The 12,354-nt window shown below is 36.7% G+C and overlaps 1 protein-coding gene across 3 annotated transcripts in view; it reads left to right on the top strand.

The window, feature by feature from the left end:
- The window catches only part of KCNH7 (potassium voltage-gated channel subfamily H member 7), a 247,618-nt gene that overhangs the window by 214,268 nt on the left and 20,996 nt on the right, over positions 1 to 12,354 (top strand). For all 3 annotated transcript variants that reach the window (XM_086615259.1, XM_086615257.1, XM_086615258.1), the window contains 3 exons: positions 2,498 to 2,750; positions 6,300 to 6,505; positions 9,169 to 9,268. In XM_086615259.1, coding sequence (XP_086471385.1) covers positions 2,498 to 2,750; positions 6,300 to 6,505; positions 9,169 to 9,268 — 559 coding nt within the window. The remainder of the gene's footprint in view (positions 1 to 2,497; positions 2,751 to 6,299; positions 6,506 to 9,168; positions 9,269 to 12,354) is intronic.

The following is a 12,354-nucleotide window of genomic DNA, read 5'->3' on the forward strand; positions in this document are numbered from 1 at the left end:
CAAGATGTCCATACTGCACAACATAAAACTTCGTTTGGAAACATCAAATTCTGTATAGTGTCAGCAACTGGACTTGGATTAAATACCTCACTACATACAATGTGCGTGATATGGTAAGCTCCTTTTAGTACATAGCAATGTTTTAACAAATTTATGTTCAAAACAGCTTCTTTCTTGCATTTCTAAACTTGTCTTAGTGGAATAATCTCCGAAACTCCATTGGAAATCAATGGCATTTGGGCACCTGTCTCCCTTCGAGACATTTGACAATTGTGGTATTTAGAGTAAATGTTCTTCCTCTCTGATGTATGACAACTATTTTAGAGTGTAAGCTCCATGGGGCAGGGACTTTTTAATCACAGGTACCTGAACAGAGGCTATTATCCTTCAGATGTTATTGGTGTATAAATAACTATTAACTAATATGCAATGATTTTAGAACAGTTTCATGTTAAGTATAAATTAATTATGAAAATAATTGTTTCTTTTAAAAAATCCCCAAGGTATCTTCAGAAATATAAGCCAACACACATGGTCTGCATGGTTTTTGCTTAATGGTAAAGTACAATCCCTTGATAAATGACATAAACAGAAACTGATGTGAAAAATGAATACAATTTATTCTAAGGCTGTGCTCCTGGCTTTCTAACAATTCCAATACCTTTCCCTGTAAGCATCTCTAAACTGAAAATATATCTCCTATTTTGCATCCTATAAAAAATGAAACTCTTCTAACTTATATTCAGATAGGCGTCTAGCAAAAGAATTAATTCAAAATAGGTCTTTTTCACTCACATGACTAGAGAACAATTTCAAAATAGACCCTGCAATTTTTCTCCACCTATATCATGTATCATTCAGCAAATAAGTTGCTACAACCCACAATATTTTTATTTCAATATAATTACATTAAAATAAAAAGAGTAATTGCATACTAAGCTATTTCTAGTGGTGTGATAGATGTGGAAAAAAGTGGCACCATCATGTTTTCTTTTGCTTATTGTCGTTGAATGCTGGCTTGTTCTGAGGATGTATAGATCATGTGGTAATGCCCTACAGCTCATAAAACTCTTGTATATATGTGTGTTAAAACATTCTGTTTGTTATTTCACAGCATTGATTTCCATTAGCAATCATAGAAACATTTCAACTCAGTTAAAGGTACTAATATTTCATTCGTAAATCATGGCTTGGCTTGTGTGGACAGAAGCCTCATATCAGAAACGCGTTCATCTTCTCCGTTAGGAAAGGGATATGAGTTGTGAATATCTTTATGCAATAAGAGTGAGTGCATGGACCTTTATTGTGCTGAAGTAAGAATTAATATAGCAACAAGTGAATGCATTTTGTAATTATTTTTTCTGTGCAGGAATAGTTACACATTTGTAGGAATGAGTTAATACACTGCTCTAATAACAAAAAGACACATCCTGTTCACATATTCATAAGACTGGTAGCATCAGTTCATGGTTTGTCCTTAGAAATATGCAACAGATGTAGCTGGTCCCAGGGAAAGCACATGACCCATTAACATCATTGACAGCAGATAACAGGATTTAACAGAAAGAAAGGATGGTGCATAATAATGTGTCAGGCCCATTCCTTAACACAGCAGGCAGTGTCACAAGGTGGGCAGTACTCCCATAGAAGTCAGTAGCAGAAATGTTTATTGATTCTAAAAGAAGCACAAGTAAAATGATCCTAGACAATTTAGAAAAGCTCTCACACAATGACCACATTGTAAGTAGCTCACTTTTTTTCTTCTAAACAAAATTAGCATGTTACCATGGTACCCAAGAGGAATCCTGTGGTTCTACTTCAGGCAAGCTCCCATTGTTCTGAACAAGAGATGAGCAAGGACCACAGCAACTAGCCCTGTGGTTTGCTGAACTAATCATCTGCCTATGTAAATCTGCATAACATCATTGTTTCAGTGGCATGTGTTGCTTTTTCTGATAACGATCTATCTTACACTTGCAAGTGGAATATATTTAATATTAAAATCCCATTAAAATGTCCTCTTTCTGAAAAATGTCTGATCTTGTTCAGATAGGTCTCATTTTATAAATGTCATGGTTATTTCAGCAAAAAAGTCTCATATTAAATGCAGTACTTTTGTAATTGATAAGAAGGAAATAGACATATTAGTTCAAATAGGTGAAATTCAGTCAAGACTCTCTCATAAGCAGTCTTATTTGTTATTTTACTGCAGTATACTCATTCATATACCTTGATACTATTTCTTGCAATGAAAGAAATCTTAATGATGAATTTTGCAACCACTACATTCATTAGTATGTACATTAGTATTCACATTGTATAAGCTTTGCCATATAGATTACACTATGCACATTTTAACGCTCTGAAATACTCTGGCAGCTCTTAGGGCCACCTCTATTTGTATGTCACATCTTTCTTTCTGTCCAGGAAGGAAACATAAAAATTATAAAGCAACGTTCATAACATTCACGTGAAATCCTTATGCTTGCCTTTCCAGGTCTTGAAGGGGTTTCCAGAATGCTTACAAGCTGACATTTGTCTGCATCTCAATCAAAATTTGCTTCAGAATTGCAAAGCTTTCCGGGGAGCCAGTAAAGGCTGTCTTCGAGCTTTGGCTATGAAATTTAAGACAACGCATGCACCTCCTGGAGACACTTTAGTGCACTGTGGAGATGTTCTCACCGCTCTTTACTTTGTGTCAAGAGGCTCCATTGAAATCCTTAAGAGTGACATTGTCGTAGCCATCCTTGGTAAGTGGATTACTACAAGGCATCTAAGAGCTTACTAAGAGACGGGATTGAAAAAAAATACCCATTCTTGTTCCTGAGGAAGGAAATTTGTAAATCGTTTAGTCACTGTTATTAATATCGAACAGAGAAATAATTTGTTTAAGGGGCAAAGTCTACATTACTGCAATAATTCATGTGCCCCAAAGAGCTCATATTCTTGGATATCTAAAGAAAAAAGAGGAGTGAGTTAGATTTATCCCTAGGTAAGTGGTAAACTGCAAGTTGAGGTAAGCAGATACCAAATTACTCCAGTTCTGATTATGCTGCAAGAACAAAAGTCAAGGATACCCTTTTCTTAAAGAGTGTATGGATGTTCTGACACACATAGACCCCTTATAGGTTAACTGCAGAAAAACATATATCTACTTTAGGCATTCAAAATGTCTTCTCGAGGTTTTCAGAAATGTCTGCTTCTGTTCACTAAGCATATAGAAAAGGGAGAGAGAATAACAGATTAATCTGATCTCGATTGATACTTAAGTGTAATAACACCAGTATTTCCCCTACATTTCTTATCAACATATTCTCGTTTGCATAGCATGGGGAGTTACTTGTTTTCTTTCCCAATGAAGATGTGTTCAGAGCAATGTTCAATCCTGCTAGGAGCTAACCTGCAGCTGGTGATGGCTCTTATATGGAGTCAGTAAGACTTCGTTAGCTACAGCAATTTTAAAAGTCAAATAACTAAAACCCTACCTAAATAAGACTGCTTCTTTGTTTCTCCAATTTAATATCAGGTAATAAGAACACAAAGAATAATTGAGTGGATGAGTAAGCATTTTGCTGTATGGAAACCTACAGCAGCTGTAACATCATTCATATGTTCTCCTTTCTGTTTATCATCCACTGTAAGAACTTAGAGCTGGAAAAGTAGCTGAAGCAAAATGTGGACTGGTAGCAGTATGTTGCTGTTAATCCACTTGTGGATTATTCTGCTAGTAGTTTGCACAGTGGACACATGAGCAGAAGTATAAAGGTGTGCCCACAGCAATCCTTCCCTAGGTTTCGATGGCATTATCAAGATAATTTGTCATCTCATGCTGTTGCATCTCACCACTGGGCCAGCTTTAGGCACAATGAAAGTAGAGAGCATGCAAGTACAACACTGTGAGGTTTTTACTTACCTATGTGAGAGTCTTCCTCTGATTATGAACAGTATGGCTCATCAAGGATTTCATCTCTTACATCAAAACATGTAAATTTCTATAGCACCACAATCAAGAAAAATTGACACATTAATTTGAACACATTAATTTCTTCCTGGACCAAATTTCCAGATTGATCAAGCTTTGCATGTTATGCACATCATACTGCTGTGCTCTCACACTGCAGCAGAAACCCACGTATTTGCAGTGCAATGCCACTGCGTCTCTTCCAGTCTACAGCTCTTCACACCAGGGGCTGCAGATTGGAGCCCCGCTCTCCCAGGGCACAGTGGTCCAGACAGAGAGAGAGACAGTTGTGCAAAATTGCAGCCTAAAGGAACTTCTCTGTGGGTCCACATCTGTTGCTTGACCCATGAGGCAGGAGCCTGATACCTGCCTCCAGTCAATGAGTCTGTGCTATCTTGAAGAATCTGCTGAAATAAAAAGGAAGATAATACGAATGAAAATTACTCTTCAATGAAATCACACAGAAACCTAACAAAGATTATCAATACTTAGCCAAATATTTTTATTTAATTTCTTTTTCTGAAAAACCTACACACAGAAACGGACATAAAAAACACTCAATGCTTTGTCCTCTGGAGTTGAAAAGACTTTAGTCCAGCAAAGGTAGCATGGATGAATTTTCAACCCTGAATACGTATTGCAACTTCATCACAGAAATCAAAGAGTTCTGAGAAACGTTGGGTTTGTCCCCCAGTTTTCCTCAACTCATCAGCACTGTCTGGTGCTGATGAGTAAGGCCTGATCACTACTGAACTGACAATAGTAGTTCTGTGCCAAATCCTTAGAAAATACAATGGCTGTGGACCTTGTAGAATCTATCACCTCTTTCAGCATTGCAGACAAGGTATAAAAATCCTGCGATTGTGTCAATAGTCATGTTGCAGAAATGGTATTATATGCCTTGAACAAGGACCTCTGCATTCGTAAACATTAAGGGCAGAAGGCCTGTTAGATTACATTGGCTAACCTCTGTTATATCTCTGCCTCCTGTTACATTTCATGCCTTTAACTATCTGTTGTGTCTAATCAACTGTGTTTGATGAAAGAGAAGCAACTAATTTTGATCTGAAGACATAACAAGATGAAAAAGTGATCACTTTTCTTGGCAGTTTATTTCCAAAGTTAATAATTTTTATTGTTAAAAATATGTGCTTTATTTCCAGTATTAAATTACCTTGCTTCAATTCCTTTCCATTGGTTCTTGCTATGCATTCCTTATTATATTCTGGAGGCATTTAGTACCAAGTAAATTCTCCTCTCTATGAGGATATACGCAATATAATCAGGTTATCTCTTAATCTTCCTGTTAGTAAGCTAAGCAGACTGTGCTCTTTAAGATCCTCACTGTAAATCGGTCTTCAAATTATTTTTTGCATCTTTTAGCTTCTTGCTTACACAGTTTTCAGCTTCCTTTTTAGAAAACAGAGAAACCAGAGCTATTTGCAGTAACCTAATAAAAAAGTCACAAGTACATAACAGAGAAGCAAAATCACCCCTGTATCCTTTTTCACCAGTCTACTGTTTCTAAGTTGTTGCGACCACTATTCTTTTCCACAAGTGTTTTTCCTGTTCACCCCCAAACCCTATTTTGCAGGTAAGCCCTGCAACCCGTAGTTTAGACGGTATTTTCACTGGTCTATGGCTACAGCTGCTCTGCATTGACGAAGGTTAGGTGCCGATTTGGGGAAAACGAGCAATTAAATAGAGATGACAATTTTAGCAAACAGGTACCATGAATGTATCAACATAGATGGAAAGAATTGTCATAGTGTCAAAACAGAGGCAGCTACGTCTAAAGAGCTTCTTCAAAACAACTTCTACATCTTGAAAGTTTTGCACTCCTTCTGAAAAATATAAAAACTAAGTCATTTTCTACTAAAATATATCTCAAGTATGGTCTGTTTCTTCATGTAATTCTTAATAAAATGAGATTCCAGGCCAGACAGGTCGTGGACTTTACTGAACAACAGAAATTATAGCTTTGTCATCTTAATAATATGATTTCAATCAGCAAATAATGTTTTTACAAGAAAGGACAAAGGAAACTGCTAAAGACATGCTGTTTTTATGGAACTGAAGAAAAATTGTGATGAAACTAGATTTTCCTTTCACTTAGTCCAGTTATATGCCTATGTAATTTCACTCATTTTAATAATTTTACTTTTAATGTTTAATAATAATACTTTGGATTTAACAACACATGTGCAATGGTAATCTGATCGTACCACTTCATGTAAAATCAAGTATTCTACACCATTATCATAAAGAAATAAATCATTCCATTTAATGGCTTATTCATGTTTGAAATAATAATCTCCATCTAATTTTCTTTCTGCAGGGAAAAATGATATCTTTGGAGAGATGGTACATCTTTATGCAAAACCAGGAAAGTCAAATGCAGATGTGAGAGCTTTAACTTACTGTGACTTGCATAAAATCCAGAGAGAAGATCTACTAGAAGTTTTGGATATGTACCCTGAATTTTCTGATCTCTTCCTCACCAATTTAGAACTGACTTTTAATCTGAGAGATGAAACCGCAAAGGTACATACATTAACTGATTTTTTTCTTAATATTGGACTGAATCTGTCCCACAGTAACAAAACTTGAAAATAGACATTGAAAAACCAAGGTTAGCAAAATTAAAAGCTAAAAGCCTGAGGCCAAATCCTATTTTAAAAAAATGTACTCACCTGATTGCTCTTACTGAAGTCAGTTAAACTCAGCAGAAGTCAATAAAATGATTCGGATGATGTTAATCTAAAAGGATTTTGTTCTATATTTAAATAGTATTAAAGTTTCAGCCAGAGGGATTTTGGATGTTTTGTTAAAGCCATGGAAAATATGGTTTTTTCAGATGACTATAGCCAGGGTCACCACAAGGGGAACTTTTGGCACTAAATATAATTGTACAGCCATAAAATAAAGATAAATCAGATTATCCAGCTTCATTTGGTGTCTTACAATAGAAAATATTTAATTGCCTTTCAAACATGAATTGTTAATTCTCTTATCTTGGAGTGCACCCTACCTCCTAGGAGACTAAAAGCATACAAGGGACTTTCCAAATTTCACTCAGTCTTCAGAGTTGCAGGGATTTCTTGGTCTCTTTTTCCCACAGTGACTATTCTAAGTTTCCCCTTTTGCACAGATTGCATCTTCAGGAGAGCAGAAAAATTATTCAGAGTGCCAGGGTCAGCCTGAATTGGAAAAGAAAGGGGAGGTTTGGCCAGAAGGGGAGAGGGGAAAGGCTATTGCACAGCTCATGCTACTGAGGCTAAAGCTTTCCCTAGAAACTTGCAGGGTACCTCAGCACTGGCCACCAAACATGGACTGCCTATAGAATGACTAGTTTACATCTCATTGTTTGTGAGATACTGCTGTTTTGTGGTTTCTGACTATGCTTTTAAGGAAAAACAGAGGTTTAGTGAGAAGGTGCTAACATAATTTGGCCTCAAAGGCCTTCTGAGAAACAAGGAGACTCAGAACACTAAGTTTTGGACTGTAAATGGTAGGGACATCTTTGCTAATCACACGTAGATCTTTAGCTTAAAAAATTTAAAAAAATATAGCTTCTGACAAGAAATGTCACTTCGTTTTATTCTAAGCCTTTTTTTTATTAAAAGATGGTTCCAAAAATAAAAGACCAATTTTATTCTTTATTTTAAAAGTCATCCTTTTGTGTTTATTGAAAAGGTCATCATTATTAATTACATGTGAAACACAATACAATAAATTTACAGTCCAGTGATAAATTAAAGTTAACACTGAAAGTCCACATATTTGAAAAATTCCTTGAGGATAAATTCACATTAACAATTTTAGTCTGAGCAATTATTTCCTGCAATTACATTGTCATTAATGTTTTATCACTATTTTTTCCTTATATCTGAGCAAATTGAAACAAAATTCCATCTTCTTTGCTATCGTGTAGAATACATAAAGTCCTCACTGCTCATGTTCCTTAGAAATTTTTCAGCTGTTATTTCTCACTGCCATACCAGCCACTAAGGAAAAATTGCTAGACTTCACAGAAACTGGGAAGGGAGGACAGGCTTACCCATGCCTCTGAGCATGCAGAATCAGTTTTCTCCAGCAATTCTACTTCCTTTCCACTGTCTGTTGCAATCCAGAAAATCAACCCCCAAAACAAGTGATGAGAACATTCTGATCTCCAAAACATCACTCAGATCCAGATTTGTTATCTGAATAATAGGTACTTCTGTGTCAACTTCTGCTCCCGTCCTCTTATTTATGTAAAAGTGCCTTTTTCTTCCTGCAGTTATTCTACCAGTGGGCCACCACTGAAGCACCTTACCCACCAGGTTTACAATGAAGGGAATAGAGAAAGATGTAACTTCCCACTTCTTTCCCTCTGCTCTTCTCTCACATGCAAATCTGCTTACTTGAGTGGTATGGGAAACCTCACTAGCACAGGGGAGGGAAATAGGCTGAAGCCAGTGCCACAGGTATCTACACAGAGCATAACTGGTGATATATTTGCTTATTTGTAAATGTCTCCGTTTTGAATAAGTAGAAAGAGAAGTTAAATGCATCTTGTATTTATTATGGAAAAAAAAAAAAGAAAAGAACATCCATCTTCTATAAGATTGAGAGAAAAAGACAACATTGTTCTGCTATGGAAATAAGTTTATCTGAATGAACTGAATCCTACAGAGAGGAAGGCAGGGTCTAGAAAGTAGAATAATGAGGGGCTGAATGTCTGGTGTTTGTCAGTGCTATATTTATTGTTGTAAAATGTAACCTTTATAATCATTACCACGTAGTTAATATAAATCTAATTACAATCAGTAACCACATTACTTTTTGCGATAACATACATTTTCTGTTAGAGGTTATTTAGGGCTTTTTCATCAATTTCTCTAAGATTACTGAAACCACATCTGTGCAAGTTCAAGAAGCTGATGACATATGAACACATGTCTTTCCATGAAAACTTAGTATCAGGATGCTTTTGTTTCACCATCAGGTGGTGACATTGTTGGTTTTGCTCAATGTGCACGAACTTTTTAACGTTATCATTGAGCAATACCATTAGCTGGGGATGAAGAGCTTGATGCAGACTGACTTGTGTAATATTGCCTTTCTTAAAGCTTGAACATGATTAATAGTCAATCACTTATTGAAAACCTGCTCTCTTTAGATGGGACTAATCTGTCATTATGTTTCATATTTCATTAATCAAGTCTGACCTCGTAATAAGATCACAAACTACTAATGATACGGATGGAGATAACTGCAAACTACGAAGACGGAAATTGTCCTTTCAAAGTGAAATAGAGAAAGGTAATTAACTTCATTTCTTACATTAGACAGCTCTGCTTCATTATTCATTGATATTTCACTTGGTAATACTGGGTGCATTACAGTCCCATGTTGGCTGTTACTGTAGCAGCTCTTGAGAACCCAGCTGAGCAGTAAAAACACTCTGCATTGTCCCCTATATGGTTATATACGACAAGAGGATATCAGTTTCACCATTTCATGACTTCATACATATCAGTGCAGAGCTATTGAAACACTCAGCTGCCTTATTACCCTTTAGATATACATATATATACTTATATTTTCTCTTAAACATGATCTATTTTCTGAAACGCCATGTTTTAAACTGTTTGGAGAAGCTAGTCTATTGGATTATTTATAAGCAGCGTTGATTCTAGTTCCTCAGCAAAGTGCTTTGTTGAACTTGATGCTAGGCAGTGTTTCTCCCTGGAATTAAAATATTTTGTTTTCAGGATACATTAGATTAACCATAGTCAGATTTTGATAATGTGTAAATGGTTGGCCTGGCAAGAGTTCAGGTAACATTTTCTGTGCTTCTGTTCACCTTAGAGGGAGTAAATTCAGTGAAACATTAAACTATGTCACCAGTATTCAGTAATGCTAAATACCAGGAACTGCAGATAGTAGCTGTGGTCAGACAGCAACAGTCATGAATACAGCTAAACTGACACTCACAGGATTTTCATTTTTATGTAGGGAAAGCACCATTCCTTGAATAACATCAAACTTTTATGGTCCAATGGTTTGTCTGACAAATTACTGTTTCTGGTATGCCTGTCTTTCACACTCCACAGTTAAACTCCAATCCTAAATGCAGCATAATACCAATTTTAGAGTTGCAGAGTAGCTAATAATAAATGAGAACACTTTAAACATACATAGCAGGTATAATGGTCGATGAAGGAAGACTTTAATCCAGAGTGTGGCTACTCAGAACAATGACATTGCCGTTCAATCAAAGAAGCGTCTTTAGGGCAGGAAGCCAAGACTGACAACAAATCTGTCAGGAAAATGTCCCCATGAAATATTCAATCTGCTCTTCACAAAGAATCTGTTGACAGAGGCGTTTTGCCTCAATAACCTTCACATTTCTTATGAGAAAACATATGCTGCCACCTAGACAAGAGAGAAGTGATCTTTCATGTTGTGCCTGCTGCAGAATTGCAAATAGGCTCTTCAGGTGTCACTGTGGTACCCAGACCCCTAAGCTTTTATGGTTCTTGCCCAGCAGATTATACTGAACATCCTCTTGGCAACATGTATTTGCATTACTTTTGGAAGAATATAATTTCTCCCAGTTTTGTCCTTGAAAGAAAATCCTTGCACCATTAGGGAAGAAGAGACAAGACTGGCAACAAGCTCCTTAGTCCTGATAATGACTGTACAATAACTGGTAATGTCTAAGTTAGACAGAAGTGCAGTACATTGAAAGTCTATCTGAGGAGAAGATGCAATCGTATGAGTCCATTGCCAAGAACCGAGTTTGGCTTACTACCCCCTGGTTCCTGTTCAAATTCTTTATATGTTGCCATAGCTGCAGCAGACACCTCGTAGTCATAGACCTTCAATGTCACTTTTCTGTGGCCCATCCTACATCCTGTATGAGGTTGTAGAGTACTAGAGGTTAATACTGGCTTGTAAAGTAATATTCTATTGATTTCGACACTTTACATATAGGAAAGAGCGGCATCATATTTTGATCCAGTATAGTTAGTCTATCATGATAAACATTTTGGGAATGATCCTGCAGAGTATCTCAGAAGAACTGGAGTAGAAAAGAGTTTCTGAACACACAGCTGGCAAATGCATTTCTGGTTGCAGTATTCTTAACAGATAAAAAATGTGTGTTGTATGAAGACTTTTAACAATAATATTTTGATTTCAGAACTACACTTTGAACAGGATGGAGACACTTGACATTCTCACTTTTATGTTTTTATATTTTACATCTCAGTAAATTCTTATTGAATTGTAATTGGGAGGGGGCTGTTGCTCACGACATGGTCTTCTTGCTGGCATTCTTTACTTCCAGCTGTTGACCTAGTAGCGTATTATGCAGCTTGAAATTGTTGTAAACAGCGATTTTCTCCCTTTTGGAGTGCTAAAAATGGGATTGTGTTATTTCAGCCTTTAGTTCATGTTAGCCTGATTTGGACCTTGTTGCCATGGTAACTTGCTGCACAAGTTTTATCAGGGGTTAAACAAAATAAACAGAGCTCTCTGTTATGCATCTGCAGTTAGTACCACTACTTTTCCAATTCCACGCAAGACCTTCTCACTCTGGCTATATGTATTTCCACCATTTCTTATCTGTGTCAACAAAAATTGATCTTAGCTAGTATGCTGGGCTCTGCCATAATGTCATTTTAAAAGTGTACAAGGCTACTTTAGGGACCAGCTTGTTCTCTGGTTTCTGGAAATCACTGTAATACCACAAGAGGTCCCTTGCAAAAATTAACACACTACATAGCAGCTTATTCTTGCTCTCACCCAAAAGAAATTCATTGCAAGTCTTTCAGAATAATGGATGATATTCCTTGCACAGGTGCAGGTGCAACCTTAGCCAGTTGCCATAGATGCTTGACAGTCAGCCAAGAAACTCTCCATAAGACTGCTTAAAATAAGCAGTATTCCTGCCTGACAGTTCCAAAGCTCTCAGCTGGGTTGGCAAGTTAGTCTCCTGCTGAAAACTGAGGGACAATGAGCTGCTCCGTCTACATTCAGTTGTCTCTTTCAGCAGTACAGAATATAATCCTTTCTTGCCCATTTCTCATTTTCCTCAAGCAGTTCTGTGGAGGTTAGCTAATTTCAAGGGACATACATAGAGGCAAGAAGTTTCTTTTGCTCTGCTAGTTCTGAGTGCAGATCTATTATCCCATGCTGAATGGGCCATCACTAGAGTTGGTGACATCAATACAAAATCCAAACATACAGGTGAAAAATGCAAAAACTACAGGCAGAGTGTAAGTAAGCTCACTGAGATCTTGAAAACTTGAAGCTTTGAAAAGACTTTTCTGGAATGAAACGGAGTTCAAGCATTATTACTTTTGCTAGCTTCTTGTTTAACTTTTTGTTAATGTTGGCTC

The sequence above is a fragment of the Tauraco erythrolophus genome, chromosome 8, assembly GCF_009769465.1.
Source record: "Tauraco erythrolophus isolate bTauEry1 chromosome 8, bTauEry1.pri, whole genome shotgun sequence".
Classification (NCBI taxonomy): Eukaryota; Metazoa; Chordata; class Aves; order Musophagiformes; family Musophagidae; genus Tauraco; species Tauraco erythrolophus.